This window comes from Pogona vitticeps, chromosome 13, assembly GCF_051106095.1.
Source record: "Pogona vitticeps strain Pit_001003342236 chromosome 13, PviZW2.1, whole genome shotgun sequence".
In the NCBI taxonomy this organism is placed as follows: Eukaryota; Metazoa; Chordata; class Lepidosauria; order Squamata; family Agamidae; genus Pogona; species Pogona vitticeps.
Window position 1 is genome coordinate 1,332,809 of NC_135795.1, and position 25,058 is coordinate 1,357,866.

General features: G+C 44.8%; 4 protein-coding genes across 4 annotated transcripts; all 4 read right to left on the reverse strand.

Moving 5' to 3' along the window:
- LOC140702574 (uncharacterized) lies at nt 1-8,857 on the reverse strand. Its single transcript, XM_078381429.1, has 12 exons — nt 8,609-8,857; nt 7,686-7,894; nt 7,452-7,555; nt 6,966-7,084; nt 6,710-6,868; nt 5,512-5,720; nt 5,220-5,323; nt 4,400-4,518; nt 4,036-4,209; nt 2,735-2,937; nt 2,280-2,383; nt 1-1,460 (listed from the first exon to the last, which is right to left on the reverse strand). Exons 1-12 carry the CDS (start codon nt 8,840-8,842, stop codon nt 1,315-1,317), a joined length of 1,884 nt encoding a protein of 627 aa, XP_078237555.1. The 5' UTR covers nt 8,843-8,857; the 3' UTR covers nt 1-1,314.
- Nucleotides 8,858-8,973: 116 nt separating this feature from the next.
- On the reverse strand, nt 8,974-16,179 carry LOC144584725 (uncharacterized). Its single transcript, XM_078381554.1, has 11 exons — nt 15,959-16,179; nt 15,250-15,353; nt 14,334-14,449; nt 13,785-13,943; nt 12,408-12,607; nt 11,627-11,727; nt 11,063-11,181; nt 10,493-10,660; nt 10,046-10,257; nt 9,358-9,461; nt 8,974-9,119 (listed from the first exon to the last, which is right to left on the reverse strand). The coding sequence occupies exons 1-11, from the start codon at nt 16,177-16,179 to the stop codon at nt 8,974-8,976; spliced, it is 1,650 nt and encodes a 549-aa protein (XP_078237680.1).
- A 1,969-nt stretch (nt 16,180-18,148) lies between these two features.
- Nucleotides 18,149-21,795, reverse strand: LOC144584726 (uncharacterized). Its single transcript, XM_078381555.1, has 6 exons — nt 21,732-21,795; nt 21,373-21,479; nt 19,703-19,882; nt 19,237-19,445; nt 18,609-18,712; nt 18,149-18,165 (listed from the first exon to the last, which is right to left on the reverse strand). The coding sequence occupies exons 1-6, from the start codon at nt 21,793-21,795 to the stop codon at nt 18,149-18,151; spliced, it is 681 nt and encodes a 226-aa protein (XP_078237681.1).
- On the reverse strand, nt 20,222-24,888 carry LOC144584706 (uncharacterized). Its single transcript, XM_078381430.1, has 5 exons — nt 24,672-24,888; nt 23,930-24,033; nt 23,561-23,679; nt 23,007-23,174; nt 20,222-22,630 (listed from the first exon to the last, which is right to left on the reverse strand). Exons 1-5 carry the CDS (start codon nt 24,869-24,871, stop codon nt 22,421-22,423), a joined length of 801 nt encoding a protein of 266 aa, XP_078237556.1. The 5' UTR covers nt 24,872-24,888; the 3' UTR covers nt 20,222-22,420.
- Between the last annotated feature and the right edge of the window lie 170 nt (nt 24,889-25,058).

The following is a 25,058-nucleotide window of genomic DNA, read 5'->3' on the forward strand; positions in this document are numbered from 1 at the left end:
TTTTTTTTTCTTTTAATATTTTTAATATTTTCAGACCGTGGATAAGTGAATCAGTGGATATTGATCCTGTGGATATGGGGATACTTTTTTGCCTTCAAGAGAGTCTCAAAGACAGTGACATCATCCCTTATTGTTTAGTTCAACCAGTAGCACTTTGTCAAATAATTTCCCACCTTAAATCACCTGTCTGTTGAGCAGTGGTAGCCGAAATGATAATACCAGTGTGTTTGCGCATGTATTTCCAAAGGGGGGAAAAATAAAAAGAAGCATACCAATTGATCTGTTTGGAAGATTATTGTCTTTATTAATGAACACAATCACAAAGTAGAATAGGCTGCCGATTGTTTATATAGGCAAATCGGATTTAAATTAGTGCCATAGTTACATTGCTAAGTACAGAGCATTCTAAAATTCTTGAAGGAGATCCAAAACCATCTTCTTGACAACATTTGGAAGAATTCATGGGTTTTCCTGTTTGTGCTCTTATGAAAAGTGTGACACCATTTGTTTCCAAATACATGTTTGCTTTAGAAACAAAGGCACGCTTACGATGTTCTGTTTCTGAATTTATTCATGCATTAAAACAACACTCTAAATGGAAGCTCCAGGGAAGAAATTTGATCCCAAGCTGCTACTGATTCAACTAAACTTAGGATATCGGTCAAAATACAGTTTGGTTGCCTACCAGGATAGTGTGCAATTTACTTTCTAAAGCAAACAGTGACTCAAAAACTCAAGAAATAAAAGAAAAATGAAACAATTCAACAAACACAGAGAGGTGGAGAATGCCCAGCCATCTTCCTTTCTTGGCTCCAAGGTGGATGAAGCTGCTTTCATTTTTAGAAAAAACACAGAGTGACCGTCAATCTGTCCATCCCCTAAGCAATAGCTCCTGCCCTGCCCTCCCTCTCTGCTTTTGAGCTTTCCTCTCTCTGCGGTCTTTTGGAAGCAGGGATTCTGTTGAGACCTGTTCACTAAAAGCAAGCAGTCATGTCTGGCAGTTTTGCTGTATATCTGCCCAAAGAAGCCTTTTATTCTTTCTCTTACCAATGTCTCACAGTGAGCTATTGAGACAGTAAGTGCCAGTTAATGAGAGAGAAAAAAGGGGATGGACTAATCCGGGCAGCTTGAAGTTAATCTGCTGCGTGGATTCCTGCACTTCTGCTGTGCCACCAGACGAATTTAACCAAAAGTTTAAAACTCTGCAAAAATATATTTCTAAGTTTCATAAGGCAAAAGGATTGAGAAGGGGGGGCACTGCTGGAATAAACAGCTGGCTAAATGATAGGGGGAGGATAAGGTGGAAGCTCTTGCTCAAGAACACAGCCTTGAGAAACTTACTTCCTCAAGATCAGGGTAAAAAGCTTGCAGCTCGCTTAGTTTGGCTACCGAACAAAACTCCCCCAAATTCTTCGTCAGCCAGTCCCGGATTCTGGTAGCCCCATCCTCACACGCTGACCCTGTAGAAAAGAAGGAATCGTAAATCAACGTTTCAGGTGGTCCATATTCTGGAAGATCAGGGGGTTGAAAAGCCAGTTGTTTTTCCCTTTGAATCAGAACCCAAAGCATTCCTAACAGTGTCCATCATTTTGAAATCCGTTTGAAGCACAAAGTTTTCAAAAACCAACAAACATACGTCCGTTGGGTGAATGTTTCTAGTTCTCAGGATAATTAGGAGCACACATTGCTATCATGGGATACAATGTCCCACGAGATAGCAAAGGATGGAGCACAAATGGGATTCAGTGGCCCCAGATGGCTCCAGATGAACGAAAAACACCAAAGAGGAAATTAAAGAGAAAAGAAGAAAGCAAATAGGAATGAGCAATAGAGAGAGATACATGGATCGGTTGGCCAAGGGGTTGATTTTTGCACATTTTATTCTGCTTTCTTCCATGATGGACCCCAATGTAGTAGGAGGGTCCCTGCTGGCCTCCTTCTACTGGAGGTGAATCATGAGATGCTAAATGTATTTTGTTCCTGATTTACAAACAGCAGGATTGTTTTAAAAGGTTGCTACTGCTTCACTGCTTCTTCTTCCTTATGACAGCCCTCTTTCTAAAGCCGATAATGGTTACTCCCATTTTACAGCCAAGGAACCGAGTCTAACAGAAGATCTAGCCCAGGCTGTCCATTGAGGTGGGACCTCAACCTTCTCCCTTGAGATCAAAGGCCAGGGTTCTCCCCTTGTGGGAGGGGCAGAAGAGGGTGGCTTTTCCCACGAGGAAAGGGAGAGCCACCGGGATTTGGGGGACCTGATACTTCCATCCAAGCCTCACCTGAGTCTGCAAACTGAGCCATCAAGTAGGCCTTCTGGAATTCGTAGACGTCCTGCCTCTTCCGGGCTGACAGCTTGGAATAGACACTATCAAGTGCTTTCACTCTGAAAAGATAGTATGCAAAGATGGGTCTGAAGGGGATGATCTGTTACAAGAGGGACTCCCAATCCTGGGTCTCCAGATGTTCTTGGACTACAGCTCCCAGAAACCTTCACCACTAGCTGACTGGGATTTCGGGGGCCCAAGGTTGGGAATCCTGCAAAATGCAGATTATAGCAACCTCTATTTTAATAGCAAGCTCATGGTCTCTGGCTCCATCTAGTGTCCATTTATGGTAACGTCACCTTTAAAATGTATATTTCTAGGATTTTTCTTAATATTTTCAGACCGTAGATAATCAGCGGATCCCGATCCCGTGGATAAGAGAACCCTGCTATTATTTATCAGCCACTTACATGGTTTGGTAATAAGGGCAGGGCATACCAAGGGGCAACAAACCCAGCATGGTTTCGTTTATGCCCGGAAGCAGGAGATCGAGTTTCTGGAACCAGGTGGTGGTGTCTTCCAGGGAAATCTCAGCAACTTGTGGGAAAATGATCTCAGCGGAGAACATCAGCATGGCGTCCCTCACTTTTCTGTTGCTCAACAAACCACGGTTCTGGAGAATGAATTGGGAAATCCAAAGGTTCACAGCAAGTCTGCTGAAGACTCAGTTGTACAGTAAGTAAGACTTTGAGGGGGACAAATTCAGCACCAAAGGACGGACAAAGCAACATAATCTGAATTCCTGAATGTTTCATGAATTTTGAATATTTTAGGAAAATCAGCAAAGGATTTTTTAGGGTGGTTTAAAAAAAAACCCTCTCTCTGGCCTTCCTTTTGATGATAATGGTGATAATAGGCACATTTATTAATATTGGGTTATTGCACCTTTAAATCTCTTGATGACCCTTGTTCTTTTGGAAATGCACAATGCATTAAAAATATAAAATATAAACAGCAAAAAGGGAGGGACAGCCCAAAAGAAAACCAACCAAAAGCAAGGAATTTTAAAAAAAACAAACAAACCCTATTGCATATAACACCAAAATATAACCAATACTGCAGTCTCAAGCCACCAATATTTTAAATGTCAGGGATATTATATATTTTTAATTATTTTAATTATTGTCCTGCCCATCTAATGGCCAGGCCACGACTCTTTAATTTTTAGAGAGATCTTAACTTTTCGCTGAAGACCCTGCAATGTACATGACAGGCGAGTCTTTCTGGGGAAGCATTTTACCAGTAAAAGCTGCTGATGGGATGGATCAGATGGTTGGAAGGTGGGGGCAATGAATCCACTCTGGGTTTCACTTTGAACTTTAGAGGAGCTCTCCGAGGTCCTGAGCTGATTTTGGCATATGGTTCAGGACACCGGCCAGCTCCTGAAAACCTAAACTCCCATGAAATTGGAGTCGTAAGCTTCCACTGCTTTCCGCGGATGGGGGCCACCCCTGAGAAGACCCTCTGACTTTTAGTGACCTCCTTCCCCTCCTGGAGAATCACAAGTGAGCACAGACGTCTCTTGCCTTGCAATAAACAGGTGGGGCCGTCCATCTATGAGTAGCAGATCAGCACAAGAGGAGGGTCTTCCGGGGAAAATCCTCCCCTTGGAGAGGATTGCCGCAGAGACATAATGGTGGTTCATAACTGTGTTCCTCCCACCAACCCTCAGGGGACACCCAGCTTTGACCAGCCACCAATATTTGGTTACCTGGAGCACCAGGGCATTGAACTCGTCCAGATAGGCCCTCAAGAAAGGGCCTGGGTCTGCCTTGTCTTGGATGATGTGGAAGACACGCTCCATGGCTGCCCTGCTGTAGATGGTGTGGCTTTGGGTGGAGAAATGAGCCAAGGCCTTTGCGGAGAAGAGATCCAGAGAGTCTGCCTGGATGGAGAAGCACAGAACAGAAAGTCAAAGCCAAGCTCAAGCTCAAATGCAAGATATGGAGGCAAGGTTAATCACTTGCTACGACAAACAGACCTCTTTCACCACTGAAGACAGCACCCTTTCCGAATACGGGCTAAAGTGTATTGTCTAATTTGACCCCAAGATTGCAAACTCACAAAACTCTCACCCCGCGGAAGTTGCTCTTCAATGCAGTGAAATCTGAATAGGAGCTGTAAGTAGTGAAAGGTCCAAAGAATTTCCTCAGCCACTCTCTGTCAGAGGAGATGCCCTGAGTACAGGCAGAGCCTGGGGGCAAGAAAATAAAAGTCACATAGTCAGGCTAACACATTCCAGAGTTGTGTTTACATTGTGGTTCTTTAGATTCATGCATCTCTCTGGCTCTCGACGTGCAACCCAAGGCAGACAGCATCCTTCCTAGTGGCCAGACCCCAACTGATTCCTCTAGAACCCATGCAATGCCAAGGTTTATGATATATTGGTTTGTTATATATATTTGTAATCGTGTTTTATATGCTTGGAAGCTGCCTAGAGTGCTCGTTCTGAGCAGATAGGTGGGGTATAAATTAAATAAATAAATAAATAAATAAAAATAAATAAATAAGTGTTCCATTTCCTTTTTTTTCCTCCTAGAACCGACATCCAGACCCTGAATCTGACCTGGTTACAGCTGTGGGACTTCTCTAGAGGTCTTTGCCACTTGTGCAAACAAAATCTATTCGATCCGGGTAGTTCTCGAATGATGAGGCATCTTTGCAGTTGGGCTTTCAAACAACTTTTTAAAAACCAATTAGTTGGTAGAGAGAGAGAGAGACCAAGGTTTAACTCTACGCCATCTGCACTGCATCATTGAAACAACTGAGACTTAACATCAGGTTGTCTCACACATGGTGGACCAAAGAACTTCTCAAATACTTGAAAATCCCAAGATTTTATCTTCGGAGTTCAGGCTGGGCCTTGGATTTGTGCCGGGCCCTTCCTTTATTTACCTGCATTTTGCGCTTGGAAACGGAGAACATGCTTTATGAAAGACGAAATGTCTCCCGGATTTTCAAACGTGTTGTTGACCTGATGATCATTCAGGGCTTCCACTCTGCAAAACAAGGAAGAGAATTACAACTATAATAATAATAATACTCGGCAGTTAGCAAAAAAGAGTGAAGTTATGGGGAAGCACTTGACCCCAGGTGACCCCCTCAATTTGTGATGCTTTCCCATTGCCTATTGGCCAGCTCTCTTCCGCTCCTGAACTAGAAGCAGGACCCGAGAGTTGGTACCTACATGGCTGCAAGGGAATCGCATGCCAGTTCAACAGGCAAGAAGCCAAGGTGCTGGGCATCCAAACTGCTCAGGAAGAGGGGGAGGCGTTGTCCAAACCAGAGGGCATAGTCCTCCGTGGAGAAGGACTTGAGGGTGCCACTCAGATGGCAGAAGATTTCACCCAGGATGAAGTGCCTGGTCTCCGGGTGGGGCAGCTGAGAAAGCTGGAGCTGTAAAAAGAGAGGAACATGAGATCAAAACATGGCAGAACTGCGGTCCTCTCTGCTCGGCTACAGCTGGGCAAAAGAACCCCACAGAAGTGGAGATCAATGTGACGTTGCAAGGATCTAGCACCTACATTTCCACCCTCTTGGCCTACAAGGCAGCATGCAAGCCAATGTCATAGCGTTCAGATTTTTCAGGAACTAAAAGTGCCTTTTTTCCAGTTACTTCGGGGGTGGGGGGGGAAGGGAAGCAAGACGTTTTGTGTGAAATTGCACGAATTTTGTAAGGTGAATGGTTCTAAGTGGTCCATCTGAGGCCAAAGCACAGAAAGTCCTGGGCTTTGAACCTAAAAGGCTTGGTTCCGTGACACCGATGGAGCAGGTTGGCCCTTTGACCCCAGGGGGTTTAGAGACAGATAGGGTCAACACAACCGAAAACTGAGCCCAGAAATTAACAGAAGAGCCAGTGAAAATCTATAGTTGTATTATTAAACACCAAAAAGAATCTAGATTTTAAGGGACTATATAGGATGAAGGGTGGCCTTCTGAACACTCCTTGGGGGGGAGGGACACATTTGTGAGGTTCTCCTGGGAAGTCTCCAGAGCAGGGAGAAACAATTTAATTTGCCAGTTCTTATTTTGCTAACTGTGGGGAAGGACAGAGAGCTATTTGGGACACTGATTCTAGTCTGCCAAGCACGGAAAGACCCTTTTAGCTGTATCCCTGGTCTCCGGTACAGCACCAAGCAAATCTTTATGATCATATGGACTAGAAACTTGGCCGCATTGTTTAAAAATGGGCCGGGTTCCATGCCTAGGACCACTTGCGCATTTCTCATATACTCTGGAGGAAGTGGAGTACGTGGGGGTGGAGCCCTGAAAATGCTCCCCCAGCTTGAAGGGTGACCAAAACCATCCATGCGAAGGAGCAGAAGACATTGAAGAGCAAACCAAGAGAAAGGGGGGGGGGCAGAAAAAAAGGGAGCCGTGCAAACCGTCTGGGCAGCTGCGTTGAAGGCATCAAGAAACTCTCCAACGTTGTGAGCACTGAGGGCGCCCAAGACTTTCCCAGCCTTCTCACTGCTCCGCAGGACGTCGCTGCCTAAGGAGTAGTCCGCCAGCTGCCATGGGGTGAGATCCTCAAGAGCATCCATCTAGGGAAGAGGCCCAGCAGGTTAGGGCAACACGGGGAAACCCCGGGCCAAGCCAGCACCCAAGGAAGGGACCCACCTGTCCGGCCAGGTTACTTACGGCGTCAAACTCTGGATTGATGCCAACCAGGTCTTTGTAAAGGGCAACTGAGCTGAAGGCGCCAAAGTTGGCCTCTAGCCAGCCGGAGCTGCCTGGGGTGCTTTCTGTACAGGGACTGCCTGCAGGGGGAGAGACACAGCTGGTAGGAAGTTCCTTGTGTTTCCTAATGAACTGACTTTTCCCAATACCAGAAATAATATATCTAAATGACTAAGCTGCGTTCAGCTCCCAGCACACTGGGTTAACACAGGATTGCTGGCAAAGAGGTCTGGATTCCATCTGGTTCCCACTCCCATCTCCTTGTTTATTTACAGCAGATGACACTGAGGAAGGAAGGAAGGAAGGAAGGAAGGAAGGAAGGAAGGAAGGAAGGAAGGAAGGAAGGAAGGAAGGAAGGAAGGAAGGAAGGAAGGAAGGAAGGAAGGAAGGAAGGAAGGAAGGAAGGAAGGAAGGAAGGAAGGAAGGAAGGAAGGGTTTAATGTTTACCCCCTTGGGACATCTTCATAGTCAAATAATCTTTGGCAAATCTGTAGACATCTTGGCGGGTTTCTTGTGACATGTGTGGAAAACTGCGGTCCAAGCCAGCCATTCTGAGCAGGGAGGAAGAGAAGATAAAATATATACCAACTGTTAGGGAGTTTACATGCAGTTTGTTCTACTCCCCATCACAAAGATACTTAGTTTAATTACTGTCACATCACCATATACAGGAATACTCACATGGTTTTGAAAATGTCACATGATATGGTCTTTGGGATAGCAGCAAGGACCGAGGCATTGATACTGGGAAGCCATAAGGCCAGCTTGTCCTGGAACCAGTCTTTGTACTGGGAGAGACCGGCAGTAGGGAGCAGATTTTGTATTTTGCTGAAGAGGGTTTCAAACATTGCGTCTTGCACATCTTTGTTTGCTAGGGATGATACGCCATTCTGCCAACCAAACATGAAGAGAAAAATCAGCAAGCCGGTCTTGAAAGGCAGCAGGATGGAAGAAAGATGTATGATAGTGGATGAAGAACTGTCTGAATCAGTGAAATATTGCAAGATTTATCACTGCGAGATCCAAGGTCTTGCTAAAATATTGAACCACTCATCCAGCTGCTTGACTCAATTTGAGACAGGCCTTCTTCAGACCTTAAGGCACAGAGGTGGCTGGCAGCCCCTTGTTCACTCGAGAGTTACAGTCTAGTTTGGGCATGGCCTGGGGAGGCCGCATCCAGCAGTGGGTGGTGCTCAAAGAACAGCGGGCAGGCCATGTGTTGAATGGGCATAGCCAAAGCAAAAGGGGTTGAGTTAGACATGATCCTTACTCACTTTGACATCTCTTCCTGAATCATACAAAGCACAGCTCGATACACTGCACATCTGCTCAGTAGCAAACTTCTGGGCAACAACTTTTAGGCAGGCAAAGCAAAGCTAGTTCTTTCAGGCAGGCAAAGCACAGTCCAATTCTTTCAGGTAAGCAAAGCACAGCTCAGCTCTAAAATCTAAAAGTACTCAGTGGGCTAAGTTCCAGCTTATATTAGACTTCTTAAAGAAGCTTCCAGATTTGATGGGGAGCCCCCATGGGTTAAATGCTCGCCATCGGTCAGACTTTCTGTAGCCATGATGTCAATGCAAAGAGCTAGCAAAAAACTGACTCACTTGAGAAGCGATGGCTGAAAATTCGGTCACAAAGACAAGGGCGTCCTCAAGCGGCCTGTTTTCCAAGGGCGTTAAGAGGGCATGGGCTGAATCTGGAGACACCAGGACCCCGGGTTCGAAAAAGAGGTGAGCGAGCTGGATGGCGGTGAGGTTATCCCTGACATCAAACTGTGAAGACACGACCCCCATCAGCAGGATCATCATCATCATCATAGAAAACCCCTTTCCCTCCATCTCTGACTCGACCCTCCCCCTCTCCCTGCAAACGAGGGTCCAACCTATAATGGACTTCACTAACTCTTTAACAACAAAATCAATATTGGTTTAAAAATGCATTTAATGAAACGAACCTAACCTCAATCACATTAAATTACTTCAAAGCCAGCACATACCCCATTGAAACTCCGCAACAGCTTGGTGAAATCTTCGTAAGGAGCGTTAGCAGCGAACGCCCCGAGGTTCTCCTGCAGCCAGGCCTCGGAGTCCATGGCTCTAGAGACACACGCCGAGCCTGCAGAGATGGAGGGCAATCTTTACCTCTCTATGCACAGGTCTTTCTTCTCCGATGGGGGGTTGCACCAGCGGCTAGACCTTGTAGCCTGGGCGCCCACCGAGTTAGACAAGGGGTGTCTCTGAACACCTTACACCAAGCAAGCAGAGCAGCTGATTTCACATCCATTACTTTTGTTGCAAATGTCCATTCCCCATCCAGCCGGCCAGGCCCAGAGGGGACATGACCCCAGAGTTACCTGTGGTCTTGCGCTGGTCTTCCAGGAAAGTAAACAGGGCGCTGTAGATGCTTTGTTGGTCGGTTGCTGGTATCGCCGGGTAAGCCTGGCTCAGAGAGGAGACCCTGAGCGAAAAAAGATCAGTCAGCCACGACTTCCTAGCCTAGCGAACTCTTGGCACTGGAAAAATGTCAGCGAGCCCAAGAACATGAGGAAAAGCAAGGCCCAGAACAAGCCAGATTTTCCAATATTATCTGGGAATTCTATTCAGTTTCAATAGCCCCTTTTCAATTTTTTTTCCGCAGCCATGAAAGGCACAGAACACACTGTATGCAACTGTAGGGAAGAATGAACTGCCCAATTTAATTTTTTTTTTTTTTTTTTTTTTTGAAAAGCAAAACTGTGATTTTCAACAGTGCCAAGGTGGCGGTGGTACGTGTTCTTAATCCTTTCACCTCTTCTCTTCTTCTGCTTAAAGTCCTGGTTTTTTCCTCCCTACCTACTTTGAGGTCCCACAAGAGGGCTTACACCCAAAAATATTTAATGTTATTATTTCCAGGAGAAATGGGAGGTCGTAAGGGGGCTAAGATGACACACAGAGACACCTGTCCACGATAGAGATTTAATTATAGCATTTATCTTAGCAGGAGGTTTTGCAGGTAGGGGGTCTACCCAACAGATCCCAACCTATCTTCATTTTTATACTCACACAGCCTGGAAATTGTCGCAGCCAGAAACATGAGACAAGATCTTTTGCGCTTCTGTTCCCCCGGCGCTTGGTAGGAAAAGCCCCAGCCTTGTGGAGAGCAAGTTAGCCCAGCTTGTAGGACGGAAGGTTGAGAACTCGGGTTCAATTGCCTCAAGAAACTGCACGAGCATCTTTTTCCGCACAACTTCCTCTTTCAGAGACGTTATTCCAAGCTGTATATTTTAAAATGGGGGGAAATTGCACAATTGCTTAACTGCTCCAAATAACAATGCAACTCTGTGTCTCTGTAATGAGCTGTTCCGATTTTTCTACTTCCTTTCCTAGCTTAAGCGATGGGATCCCTGGAATGCTCACAAACATTCCAGCTGCTCAGAGTTAAAGTATCAGCAGGCAATGAGCCACAGAGACATTCGTGGAGAAGTCATTGCCTATGTTTAAAGGTGGTACCTTCTGGGCCTCCAGGCCAAACTGATCCAGATACTGGTAGATCTCTTCCAGCGGTTTGCTTTGTAACCTCGCAAGAATCTGGCACATCTTTTCCTCCTCGTTGACAGCCCCCGACTGAAGATTGAAAGACGCCAGTTGTGGAGCAGAGAGATGTTCTAATACAGCCATCTGCAGGGGGAGGAGAAATCACGGTACATTTCTCAGGAAATCTTTTAAGCAATCTTTGCTTCCTACATTTGTGTTTTAAAATCCTCGGTATTAAAAAATAATCCCAAATTTGCAAATTATAAATTGTGTACTGAGTTGCCTTGGATAAGACTTATTTCCTCCTTCTTTTTGACCTTCCTTTTTCACATTTTAAGGAAGAGACGGTGGGTCAACTGCCGGACTACATCTCCCAGTACTGTTTTGCTGGCTGGGGACGATGGGAGTTGCAGTCCAAAGACATTGGGGCAAAGGGCTGCCCTCTGTCCGCCCCTGCTTTGAGGCAAAGCCTATGGCCAGTGACAGCCAAACAGGGCAAAAGATCAGCTCCCAGGGAAAAAAAGTATTCTGCATGTCAAGACTCACGCCTTCCATGTGTCGATTCCAGCTGAGCAGGTCATGATATTCGGCGTATCTGCTGAAGTTGCCAAGGTTAATTTCTAGCCAGTCCCATAGAGCCTGGGACTGCTTTCCGCACGCCGTACCTGGAAAGAGGTAGCAGAACAATTCCCTTTGAGGTTTTGTAGACTTCCTGCACCACGGATGTTCTCTCAGGTGAGGAACCTGCTGCATGAAACAAACCTATGGGTGATACAATCGGCAGCTCCTTGGAAAAGGCAATCTACTCTCCCCCGTGCACAGAAGGAGATGCCTGTTTGGATGCCTTTTTTTTTGCTTTATTCAAATATATTAGGGTTATGAGAAGTCAGCCTTTTCCCACTTGATGTCTGTTCATACCAGTCCTCTTCCATCGGGGCCATGAGTGGGAATGACCAGGAAGGCTGATGCAGCAGGACAATAACAGGTTAGCAAAGGTTGTGATGGGTAAGTGAACAAATTCATTGCAATTTGTGCTGATTTCTTTACACTGAGTGACTTATCTCCTGTCTGTTTTAAAGTAGGCTTCAGTCTTCTCATAGCTGAAGTTACCTGATTTAACTTTTGAGGTCAGAAAAGCTTTGCTGAATCCAAAAACGCCAGGAGCGTTTTCCTCTGGGATGTTGCCAAAGATGTTGTTGAAGCCTTTCAGTCTGAGAAGGGCAGAAGACAGAGAACGAAACAAAGAATCAGAGGACTGTTTTCAAAGAATCTTTGATACAAGTTTTTTCTGTATTCCGTATTGACAAAAGGACTCATTGAGAGAAATCCATTTCTGGAGGGAGTGCTCCCTCAGGAGGCCAAAAAAGGTGTAATTGTGAAAATGCATTAAAAGGGGAAGTATGTGTCTCTGGAATATCATCCATGGCTTCCTTTGCGTCTCTAATTTTGCAACTCCACATAACAAAACAGATCGTTCTGCTAGGGAGAAAACATGATAGCAGCAGGCAAGCAGTATCTATCTGAATGTGTGACTTGGCCCATGACAAAATTAGGGTTCAGATGGCACCTCTCAGCCTAGCAGGGATCCAGTGAGACAAAGAGCCAAGAGCCAGTTTCATCTGTTCCCTTGGCGCCAGGATGTGCGGGAACTAGAATGAAAACCCAGCACATCCGATTTTTAAACAGTCGTAGGGGGATTTTGAGCCCTAAAGGCTAATGGGTTCTGATGAAGAATTCCTAGCTTTCAGGCTGGGCTCTGGAGGCACAGAAACAGCCTTGGGAGCCACCCGCAACCTACGGAGGGTGTGATTCCCATCTTTTTAAATGACGGGTTGGAGATCCACCTTTGAGCTTAACAGCCATAACAAAACAAATTCAGCTTCGCACTCACAGCTGCTGGTAAGAGTTGCAGGACATCCTGAGCGGAATCTCAGCCACGACGGTCTCATTCACGGTGTGCAGTACATTTTGCAAGGCGTGTTGGAACCAATAAGTGAAATCGCTGGGTTTGAACCTTGGGAAGTCCGCTGCTATCCTCTGGAAAGCGATGCTCAGGATGACACCGGCGTACTCACTGCTCTGCAAATCCACCTGCGGATGGAAATTGCTCTTCAACAACACTCACCGAACGACTCCCCCTGTTCTTTCCTATTACAGCACTCAACCGGAGTGGCCAGCTTTTCCCCCCTACAAGGCTCCTCATCTTTAACTCGTATGAAATAGGCACATATGGCATGGCCCCCTTCTTGCTGGGAACAGAGGCGTCCTCTTGAGTTTGGCCAGGACGGAAAACTTTTGTTCGGGTTCATTTTTGAATATTTTTTAATGCTAAATTTCTCAATTCCTCTATGGGATGGAGATTTAAGAAAGTCAAATGCAGGAGAAGGTAAAAGAGGCAAAATTCCAAAATCCTAAATTCACCTAACAAATTTACTGGGGCTTCTGAGGTAGGAGCCGGGCAGCCACAGGGAGCAGCTTTTCCAGGAGCTATCCGTGGTGCTGAAACCAATCACACATATCTCCCCCCCCCCCCAAGTCTCTGATTCATGTTTGAGGCCCTGTCTTTTTCTTCGGGGGCAACACTCCTTTATTATTTAATTCATTTATATAATTTTCTATGCTGTCTTTCTTCCCCCACCCCCAAGACAGCCTACAACACTTAAAACTATGCAGTGCTCGCAGGTTTAAACAACTACTACATCAAAAGCAATTCAACATCAATCTAGATGAAAAATAATTGTAAAGAAAATTTTAAAGGATCTAAAGGTCATAAAGGCAAGCTTTCCCTAGATCCCCCACTTACAAGCCTGCCTGAAAAGGAAAAAAAATCTTTGCTGATGAGAGAAGAGCAAGAGGAAGGAAGGCCAACCTGGGGGAGATCATTTTACAACCTGGGGGCAGCCACGGAGAAGATCCTCTCTTGAGTGTCAGGAGGTGGTGGAACTGAGAGCTTTTAAATGCCAAGAAGGCTAATATGGGGGAAGGATGTGATCTTTCAGATAATAGGGGATGAGGAAGGCTAGCCAACTATCCCTTGCCCGCCCACCCCATGCCAGGTGCAGGTTGTGGGAAAGAGGGGCGAGATAGATGTAGGGTTCCTGGGATGCAGAGAGACAAGGCAGGAACTTTTGAAGACCAGGGAGGGTTAGAAAAATGAGTTTCACACAGTTCTCTGGAGTAGCCTTTTGCATGTTCTAATGGGAACCCACTTAGCTTAGACATCTCTTCTTTCACACCCTCTTCCAGAGTCTCAAGAAATGATTCTGACCCCAGCAATGGTGTTCAGCTTGTCCAAGAATTCAGCAAGGTCTGCCAGGCTGTCCAAATGGTTCATGATCTCCACGATCTCAGCCTCTTCATCCGGGGCTCCTGGTTCCCACCATAACTCAGCTAGCTGGCTAGCAGAAAGGACTTCCATGGCTGAAATCTGAACATGTATTTTGCTGGTTAATATACATCTGTGCCTACCTGTCTCAAGAGACAGCGTTCACATTCACAAGGAGGGCAGCTGCTTAATATTGAGCAATACAGGTTGTCACAAAGAGCAACTCCTACTGTTCACCATTTTCAGAGACCAAACAAAGTGAAGGAAGGAACAGACATTACATGAAATGCATTATTAGATTCAGAATATCCTTAACGGCTGAAAGCATCTAAGTACACAGCAGGTGCTTTTCTCATTTCAAGTAGCTCACTTTGCTTCCTGATTGAGGCATCTCTTGTTTCTCAAGACAGAACTTTGGCACAAGGGATGCCCCAAAGATTTCCAAACTGGCTGGTCCAGGAGCATCAACCCTGACAGCGGAAGTTTGCTCACCCCATTAAATTTTGCATTCACGGACAACAACTCGGTGAGGTTGGCCAAGGCACCAAATCGGCCGTAGTTGCTGAGGAGCCACTGGCTGCTGTTAGCATCGGGCGAGCACGTGACGCCTAGAAGACAGGGAGAAGATCGGGCGGCAGAGAAACAGTGCCAAGATTAAGAGCAGCACAAAAGCAAAGACTTCATCGCTTGAGGACTGTGGCCAACATCCTGTGAAGGGTCCCAATGTTCCTGTCTTGTCTTGCATAAAACAGTGCAACGCCAACCCCCTTGACAGAGTGACTGGGAGAGTTTCATTATTTATTTAGCTCTCTGTCTGTCTCGCTGGCTGGATAGCTCAGTGGTTAAGGTATGTGGCTGCAGAGCCAGAAGTTGGGAGTTTGATTCCCCAACTGGGTCTCCTGGGAGAGAAGAGCCAGCCTAGGTAGCCTTGGGCAAATTGCACTATGGTCCCAGGGCTCCCCCTAGAGGAAGGGAAGGGTAAAATACCTGTGAGTACTCTCTACCTGGAAAACCCTGGGAAAGGTCACCATAAGTCAAAATACAATACAATACAATACAATACAATACAATACAATACAATACAATACAATACAATACAATACATACATACATACATACATACATACATACATACATACATACATACATACATACATACATACATACATACATACATACATACATACATACATACATACATACATACATACATACATACATACATACATTGTTTGCTTATTTATTTAATATCTCACTATCCTCCTAACATCTGGATCCATCTGGTCGCTTACAAAATGATTTTAAAAACAGTCTAGCTCTTACGTCCACAATATTCTTAAGCTGATTTGATCAAATCCTCCTTGAATGACATCCTTTTCTTGAACGCCCCTGATCTACTTTTCCCTACCTTGTTCCATCCGATAAATTCCCAAGTAGCTGAATATTCTCTTGTGAATGGTTTCTCTCTGCTCTTCTGTGAACTGATCGTATACTTTATCCATCGCTTTCACCCTGAGATGGACAAAAAAAGTAGAAGGCCAGCATGAAATGGCCTTCTCACATCTGTGTGTGTGTGTGTGTGTGTGTGTGTGTGTGAGAGAGAGAGAGAGAGAGAGAGAGAGAGGCTTTAACAAAGCATGAGTATGTGGCAGAAGATGGCATGTGGGCTGGAACATAAAGGGAAACAAACAAAGCATTTATTTATGTTTACATTTATACCACACCTTTCCATTAAAAAAATGTTCAAAGCAGCTTACACATTTCTTAAAAGAATAACAAGAAAAACAACATTAACTAAAATATAATTTGAAAATCAGATAACCTTCACATACCATAAAAACTATTAAATCAAGCTTACCTGTCCCTGAACTTGCCATCACTTCTTGGAAATATATATATATTAAAAGAGGTATAGGCCCTTTTAAAACAGAATTTTCATGACCAGCCACAAAACATGGCATGCTAGATGCAAGATACAGAGGTGGAGAAAATGATGTCCTATGATAATCTGTTGTCGTTCACCACCCAGGAAAGCACCACACCTCTGCAAAAGCCAGGAGGTATCTACTGTATCATCCAGTTTGACCCTCAATTGAGAGGCGTCTCCCTAGACTTACAGGTTTTGGTGAGAGAGGCAGTCCACATCAAGAGAAATCAATGCCAGGTCCTTGGGAGCGAGAGCGGGCAGGAGGAGCTGGAGCTGACGGCCAAACCAGAATGAGTATTGCTCTGCAGAAAAGGTGTCGAACTTGAGGGTCTTGAACACCGCCCCGAAGATTAGGTCACGGATCCGGGGGTCAGGGAGGGCGGTCAAGTGATTCTGTAAATGGAGACGCATCATTTCTAGCAAAATGTAGATAGTCTTGAAAACGAATGAATGATTGAAGTTTTAGCTATTTCTCCTTTAAAATCTAAACCTGGAAGGGACGAGAGCCTTCCCTTCAGCCCTTTGGAAGAGAAACAAGTGACAGGATGATGATGTTTTCCTGTGCCAGTAACTCAGCTTCATGCAATGCATGTGGTAGGCCTACTGTAATGGAACCACTTCTGTGTCTTCTCTGAGGAACAGCAGAAGGAGGTAAATGTTCTTGCCTGGTGTTGCCAGCACCTTTTAAAGGGCACCTCTCCTATCAGCCATGCCCCACTCCCCCCTTTCAGGACTGTTCAGCGTCCTGCTAATTGTGAGATACGGAGGTCAGGAAAAGTCCAGGCTATGCCAGACTATTGCCTCTAACTGGGGGGTGCCAAGGATTGAACCGTTGACCCACGTTCCACTACTGAGCTGCAGCTTTTCCCCCTAAAAGCACAGAAATGGATTTTGTAGGAAATTCGGTTGTCCCACAAAAAGCCTGAGGGAGGGAAAGAATTTGGATGTAGACAGAGATTTAAAAAACAACCACCACCCACCCAATATCCGATTAAGCAAACCCCGGAGGAAGCCAAGGCAGGGGAGGCTTGCCTGTTTGGCTACTGCGTTGAACTCGGTCATGAAGTCCTTCATTTCAGCAGGAGGTCGCTTCTGCATCTCCCCCAAGATCTGGACGGACCGGAGTTCGTCTTTGAACGCCTTGGTAGCAACCATCATCTCCCCCATTTGCTTTGGGGAAAGGAAGGAGAGGACTTCGTACTAGAAGGAAAAACACAGGGGAAGATTGAATTTTTTTTTTCTATCAGAGAACAGAACTAGCAAGAGACAGGAGAAGGGGCCGGACGCTCCAGTTTCTTTTAATTATTATTAAGAAAATAACTTGAAATGAACATTGACCCATGAACTCAGGGGTGGTGGAAAATTGTAGGTTTTGCTCCTCACCCCAAATTCAGATTTTTTTAAAAAAAAACCCTTGAAGTTATTTTCACCCACAGGACGTGGTTTGTGATCCCACCTGTCTCTGCCCCCCCCCTTTGAATTCATCAATAAAGAACAGACATAAGATTTAAAACACATTTGTTCTGCATTTCGACAAGTATAGGAACTCTCAGCATAGATTATTCCAGAGAGGAAGGCATGGAAATCTCTTTCGATGTGTCTCAGAGAAACCAATGGAAAAACGAAAGCAAGATCGTGCGGGTATCTTTACGGATGACAGATTCCTCTTAGACAAAGCTTTTGTGAGTGAAAATCCAATGAGTGTGGACTGGACTGCTTTTAAGTGGATTAAAAGCACGTTTGGTGAAATTCTCAATAGGTGTTCAAGTAACATCAGCTTTAAAAAAAAGATTAAAGAGGCAGAGATGTCAAACAGCCCGTTGGACTTGTAAGGGTAACACCTGTCAAACAGCTGCTTTTCTGTGGAAATGTTAAATGTTTCCTGGAGAAGACGTTAATTGGCTTACCCCATTAAAATCTTGATTTAATGCAACGAGATCAGCATAAGTAGCAAAAGGCAGAAATCTGAAAAAAAGCAGCTGCAGGAAGCTTTGACTGTCCTTGTAAGAACCGGGAAATGCTGTTCCTAAGAAAAGAAAAAAGGACAATTTTCCAGAAATATTTCTACAGAGCGTCCTGTCATTCCATGTATTGTTTGAAGCACCCTACACGTACACACAGATACCCTATTTTCGAGAGAGATCCCAGGTTTATTAGCAGCACCCATCAACTGTGAGCCCCTGATCAATTTTGTGCCTCTGGAGCCCTTATAGAAGCCCCATCCCATGCACTTCACAATTTTATCTTGAAAGGATGATTATCATATTTTTCCATGTATAAGACGCACCCAACTTTTCTAACCCAAAATTAAGAAATCTAAGATGACCCTCAATTTTTAGTCTAAAGGTTTTAGACAAAAGTATAGTCTTCCTGGTATAACTCAGTGGGTTGGCGTGCCTGGGTATAAAGGCAAAGGCAAAAAGTCTGAATCCAAAGGAGAAGGGACCAGCCAAGGTCGTCCGGAGCGTATGCAGCTGGACGGGTGATTTGCCTTTCCCAAAACATCACCCGAAGGAAGATCGAGGAGACATTACTGATTACTTCATACCTAGAAATTCCTCGGTCACCTTGATAACTGGAGGGCATGCCCTTGTTATTAATGTGCTTGTCCAACTTTCCAGGGAGCAGCGTTCTCCTTTAAAAGCTTCCATACTATATTCGCATCTAAATGATATATATTTTTATAATATATCTAGAAGGGTTCTTCCGGACTCTTTGGACAGAGAGATTCAACCTCCCTTCTAGTGCCAGGAAGGCTAGGCAACAGTCTGGTTGCTTGTTGAAGAAGACGCTAGAATTTGAGCCTCCATTATTGCTACAGAAGGTCATGAAACCATCACCTGAGGTGTTGACCTTGTGCTCCAGGGTGGTCCTCATCAGATGGTAGATCTGCCGGGACGTCTCTTGGGGTAAGTCTGGGTAGACTTGATCAAAACCTCCAAAGCTACCAGTAGTTTGGGTGAGAAAAGAGAAGAAGATAAATGAAGTCAGATAAGTTGGCATTTGACAAGGCAATGTAGTTTATTTATCCCTTCTTATTTATTTAAAATATGTTTACCCCGCCTTTCTCCTTGGAAAGGAATCAAAGCGGCATACAACAATGCATCTGTTTGTCACTGTAAGATTTATCACAAAAGAATAACAACAACCCAGGTGGATCTTGGTCATGATCCTTCTTTTGAGTTATAAAAGCTACTTTTTGGGATTACAACTTTCCACACACACCCCCATGCAGGGGTTTGGATAATAGACTATGGAAATAACATGTTAAACAAGAATAATGCATCTAATCTTTTTTAAAAAGCACAGTATCAAAATTAACAATAAACCATTTTTTAAAAAAAATCAACTTTCAAAATGGCGTAAAGGCCACTGTCGTTATGGTAACACCAGTGCATCCATTTTATTATGCTGTTTCCAAACTCTGCTCCAGGAGAGAGAAGGCCAAGAGTGAAAAGTCACACTTACATGGCTGTGTAGGAGGGAAATTCCAGGTCGAGCGGGATCAACTGGAGTAAATCCTCATTGATGCCGGCCAGGAGGAATCTCAGCTTGCTCTGAAACCAGGACTGATAGTCCGAGGGACTGAACTTATCAAAATATCGTGCTAGCTTTGTAAAAACGGTGCCCAACACTTCAGATTTCACCTCAGCATTTCGGAAGCCTGGAATATAACCCTATAAACAGAGGTCTAGATGAACATATACAATCCAGAGGACCACCTTTTACACAGAGAGACTTAATTTGAAAGTAACGCCTATTGAATTCAATGGGAACTATGGGGAATTGTGAGTAAACATGCACAAGATTGGGCTTCACAATGTTTTGAGAAGAACTCCATCTTCTTCTGCAGATCCACAGGCATTGTTTTACTCAAGAGGAAAACTGGATGTGCAAACTTATTCGTTATACAGGGGTGGGCTATTGTATTTACCTGTTCAATTGCCAGATTGAATTCAGTCAAGAACTCCTCCAGTTTAGCCAAAGGGGTTTCAGAGGGCTCTGCCTCCAGGCTTGACAGCACACGGCCCATGGTTGTCACATTGACCAGTGCGTCTGATGACCCAATAAACTCTACCAGCTGGCCAACACTCAGGAAGCTTAACACAGTAATCTGAAAAACATTGACAAGCTTTTTCAGTTACTGGTAACAGCTTTTTTCATATTTAAAAAGTCAAAATAGGTTAGTTAAGCCAATGGTGGTCAATGGGCGGTCTCTGGCCTTCTCCTGCTTCTCAGAGTCTTCAGGTATGGCTGCCTTCTAAATAAGTCACAGATTCCCCCCTCCAGCACTCTCCAAAATTCCAAAATATTTTTAATTTCCTAAAGTAGAAGTGGATTTCTGGAAAAAAGTTTTGTTCTTTTTTACGTTCTGGCTCATTTTGCCCTGTCTGTGTTGCTCCAAAGGTCTCAGGGTCTGGAAACTGGCTCCAGGACCGGCTGAAGATGGCAGTCTTTTGAGCCGCTTGTCGGACTCATGAGGAGGAACGCGCTGTGATTTGTGCCAGCCCGAATGATAGGTGGGAAGGATGGGCAGCGGACCGTCTCCATTTTAGAGGCACTGTGATTCTGAGCCTGCCCTGCAGTTTGCCCCTTTGCAGGAGCTGTCCAGGGTTCTGAACTCTTGACTCTGGCCAAGATTCAGCACCTCGGACACCTCCCTCGGCATCTCGGCATCTCTAAAATGATAACCACTGGTCTCAGCCGGTGACGAAACCACAGCTTAGTGGCTCATGCTGAATTTGGCCTCGGGGGCTGACCCCACACATTTTGCGGCCTGAAACAAAGACTAAAGTGGTTCTCTCTGTGCTCCGTGTAGGAAAAAGCCCCTAGGTTGGCCCTTGAAGCAACAAATGGAGATCCTATCATCACGTTGGAGGGCATCAGGCCAGTTTATGAGTGGCAGGGGAAGTACCCTCATGCATGGCACTACTTATTTATTTATTTAAATCTCCCACTATCTAATGGCTAAGCCATTACTCTGGGCAGTTTACAATCACATAATATAAACATACAATAAACCTCCACTAGTAAACCAAGAAAACACCACACTAGACACTTAATGTCACCTTTAAAAAAAAAAGAAACGCCTTCTGAAAAATTCCAGCTGGAGCTTGCCTCTATCTGCCTTTGGCAAATTAATCTGGTTGAGGAGCCGGAGGTTGGGAGTTCAATACCCCCCTATGGTGCCTCGGAGAGAAGAGCCAGCCTGGGTGGCCCTGGGCAAGCTGCACCGTGGTCTCCAAGTGACCTCAGAAGAAGGGGAAGGCAGTGCTGAATATTCTCTACCTGGGAACACCTGAAAGGGGTCACCATAACTCAGAATTGAATTGAGGGGACATGATTGTTATAATATTTTGAGTACATCGCCACCCGATAACCTATTTATTTTTCCAGAGCTCCTTTTGGAAGGGGTCAACATCATGAAATATTGTCCTGGGGAAAACTGTCTCTAGGCTCAGCTCTTTGTACCAATGGCACGCCCACATGCTCTCTTTCCTTTTGCGGCAAGATATTAGTTGTAGAAATCAGCGTGGAATTATATCTCTAACATTCACCCCCTCCCCAACCCCGAATAGTTTCATCGACAAATAGGGAACCTACAGGATCAAAATGAATGTTGGTGGATTTCACTTCTTCTAATGTGGCATCCTGGAAAAAGGATCCCCATGAGTTCGTGATCCATTCGAGAATGGGCTCCATGAGGGATCCTGAAGAAATAAGAAGAAATAAGAAGCCGAGTTGTGACAACAGTTTGAAATAATTGAGTAGATCCCAACATATACACTGTACATTGAATTATCTCTCTGCTTGAAGAAACGTGACTCTTCCATCACCCCAGGAAACACCCATCTTACAAACATCCAGCTCCTATTTCACCATCTTTCACACACACACAGCTGAAGAAACAAGGGAAATGGTCAGAGGGCACGGGTTCAAGATGGAAAAATCTTTGAGCTTACCTTGCAGTGTGTTGAGGTTCTGGATGATCCAAAGCACGACAGCTCTCCTGGACGGTTCTGCCATGTGCGCATGCGCTTCGCTCAACCCAGCAACGCTGTTGTGACGGCACCAGAAAGGGAGACGGGAAAATGGAAAACAGATTAGTCAGATCTCAACATCTTTACAAAGCAAGGGATTCTAGGGTGCATGTCTTAGCTTGCTGTGCGCTACTTTGACTTCAGCTTGTTCAGTTAATGATGCTGTGGTGGCTACAATGCCTCTTTCTGAGAACTAGGTCTGAAAATGTTGCACGTTGCTATACACGAATCAGCAACCAGACCTTATTGTCAGGTTTTCTTCAGTTCTGGACAGAAATGCACATTATAGACAACCCATCAATAAAAGGAGAAAATCCTTAAAGGCTAGAAATGTCTGATTGTCCCTGTAACAAAGTCAGAAATAAAACCTCCAGCTCTGCACCCAGATGGTGTTAGCAGTTAAGGAATTTTCTCCTCTAACGAGAGCTCGTCTGTAACATCTATTTCTGCCCTCTGTGAGCTTGTAGTTTATCCCATTTCAGAAATCTCAGCTAATAGACTATATGGATGTTGGATGAAGTGGGTCAACTTAAGTATACCGCGTATGTTTCCTACTGCTTCCAGCTCTTTGATTATGATTTTATTTACCAATCCCTGTTAGGTTGAAGGACTTACATAGCAGCGAAAGATTCATAGTTTTGGGGAACAAAATAAGCCAGATTGGTTGCATTGATCACAAAAGCGAGGTAGCGCAATTCTTCCTGGATGGTGGTGTTCCACTCAGCAGCAGTGTAAGCTTTCATTTGAGGTGACGTGAGAGCCAGATACTTGATCAAGATCAACTCGGCCACTTCGGGGTTTGGGAGAACCACCATTCTTTGCTACAGGGGTTGAAAGAGAACAAATTGGTTATTTTGGTTTGTTTGTTTGTTTGTTTGTTTGGAAAGAAGAGGCATTCCCCAAATATCCCCCAGTTTTGGGCCAACCCAAGACATTTGGCTGACTGAGGCAAAGGTGGTATTCCACCTTCTTCTCCATGCAAATGGAAAGATCTTTATTAAATGCCTCAAATTGAATTGTGGAGGTTGCAGGTAGAACTCCTATGGTTTCAACAGGATGAAGATAAAAGTTGTTGTCCATCTAAACATGATGAGTGTGGCCTTTGTAAATGTCAAAAGTCCATGCTCCACCTGCCCACTGTTATGGAAGTAACCAAGGGGACAGATGCAACATAAACCATCAAGAGGACAGAGATACCTGAGCCGCAGCCCTGGCGGATTCCTTCAAAATCATCCGGATGTCATCTGCATTGCTTTCTTCAATGAAGCTGGCAAAGCGCGATGCCAGATCCATGTCGGCGAAGGTGTGGGAATGTATTAGCATGTCCCCAATCTGGCTGGGGGTCAACAGGTCCAAAACAGTATACTGGAGAGGAAAGACAGACTGAATCATGCTTGGGTTTAGAGAACTGACACTCCATCACCATGGAGAGCGACCAGTGAGGACCTTGCTCTGAGGAGGACTGGAGGGGCACTGTTCCCTTTTATACTGCTGGCTGTTGGCTCCTCCCTCCAGGCTCCGCCTCCCTCCCCAACGAGGAGAGCGCCTTAAAGGGGCAACACCGTGGCCTGCTGACGGGCACCGTCTCACCTCTCCAGGAGCTGCCGGAAGGGTTGGCAGACCAGCTCCCAGGGATGTGAAGCTCACGGAAGAGGTAGGCCCACCTTGTGCTCAAGCTAGAGCCTGGGGAAGCTACAGTCCAAGATCTGACTTTTTGACAACCCTGCCTCTGAACCTTTGGAGAGACTTACTGCCTCAAAAGGTTGGCGGTAATATGAAGCCAGCTGGACGTACGGCACTTCTGCAGAGAACCTTCCAAAGAGTTGGAGAAGCCATTTTCGGGAGGTCATTTGGCCAGAGCAGGCAGGCCCTGTGAGGGAGGTCATGAAAGAAAAGGATGATAGGCTTTGTAGTCCAAAACCCTGCAGAGAATCCCTAAAAGCTCAGTAAGAAGCCAACCTGCTCCTACCCTCTTTTTGTTCTCTGAACACTCGTGGCAAAAGCAGAACTTGGAGACTCTTGGTTTTTTTTGTGGGGACAGCACCCACAGAAGTGCCCACACTGTTTCCCCACAGACCCCAAAAGTTCTGCACTGGATAGATTTTGATGGATTTTGTTACCTGTGATTTGAGAGTTCTGGGTCAAAAACGATTCGATGAATTTGGAGACATCCCGTCTTCTTTCCTGTGGAATTTCTGTGTAGATGCTGTTCAGCCCAGCAATCCTAGAAAACAAAAGGATTCTTAGCAATTAGATGGTTAAACTACAAAAATAGTTGTTTTATTGTCTGTTACTTCTCAGAAGCCAAGTGGCTGATATTATTGCCATGCTCCAATGATGGAAGCAGTTTTGCGGCCTTGCATGTTAGTAACTAGTTACTAATGCCTTTCCCAACAGTCCAGAAAAATGAAAGGATATATTCTCTAGTCCCATCTAGTGGTCAGTTCTGATATTGCACATTGCAAATATTTAGAAAAAGATAAAACAAAACAAAAAATCTCTTGCCAGGCAGGAATAACATAAGTGAATGACTTAAAACCTGTAAAAAAAATTTCAAAGTACCTCTTAAAAATCCTTAAAATGTATTTTAAAAGTGATATTGGAATTTCACTAGTTGCTACTTATTATGTCTAAAAATTACTTTATAACTACACATTACGTTTCTCCTTACCCATAGCAGTTATTTACATGTAAACATGTTACTTATATCTGATTGCTTCCAAGCTTCGGACAAGAGGATCGAAAATTCTCGAGTACAGGGCAGTCCAATTATGACTGCGTTTTTCTTATTTTTTAAAAAGGTAATAAATAAAAATAAAGTGGCCACATTGCCCCGAAAGTGGAAGATAAACAACGACTCACACAGCCATGTACGCCTCACAAGAGATATCTCTCGGGATCTGTTTGAGAACAGCTGCCGTCACACTGGGAAGGACAAGGAGAAGCCTCTTCTCAAACCAAAGCTGATAATCATCCTCCGTGAATGCCGGGAACTCTCCACGTAATCGTTCCATCGTCTTGGTGAGCATGAGGTTTCTCACTTCCATGGAGATATTCAGCATGCGGACAGCACTGTGCTAAAACAGGGATTTAAAAAAGCATTGAAATCTTCTGCAACCCAACAGAGAAGTGGAAGAATGAAAAGAATGAACCGCAAGAATCTTATTAATGATTTTAATTATGAGTTCTTGATTTGCAAGAGGGGAAGCCTTTTCCTCATCAGTGGGCCTTTCAAAGATTGCTGGGGCT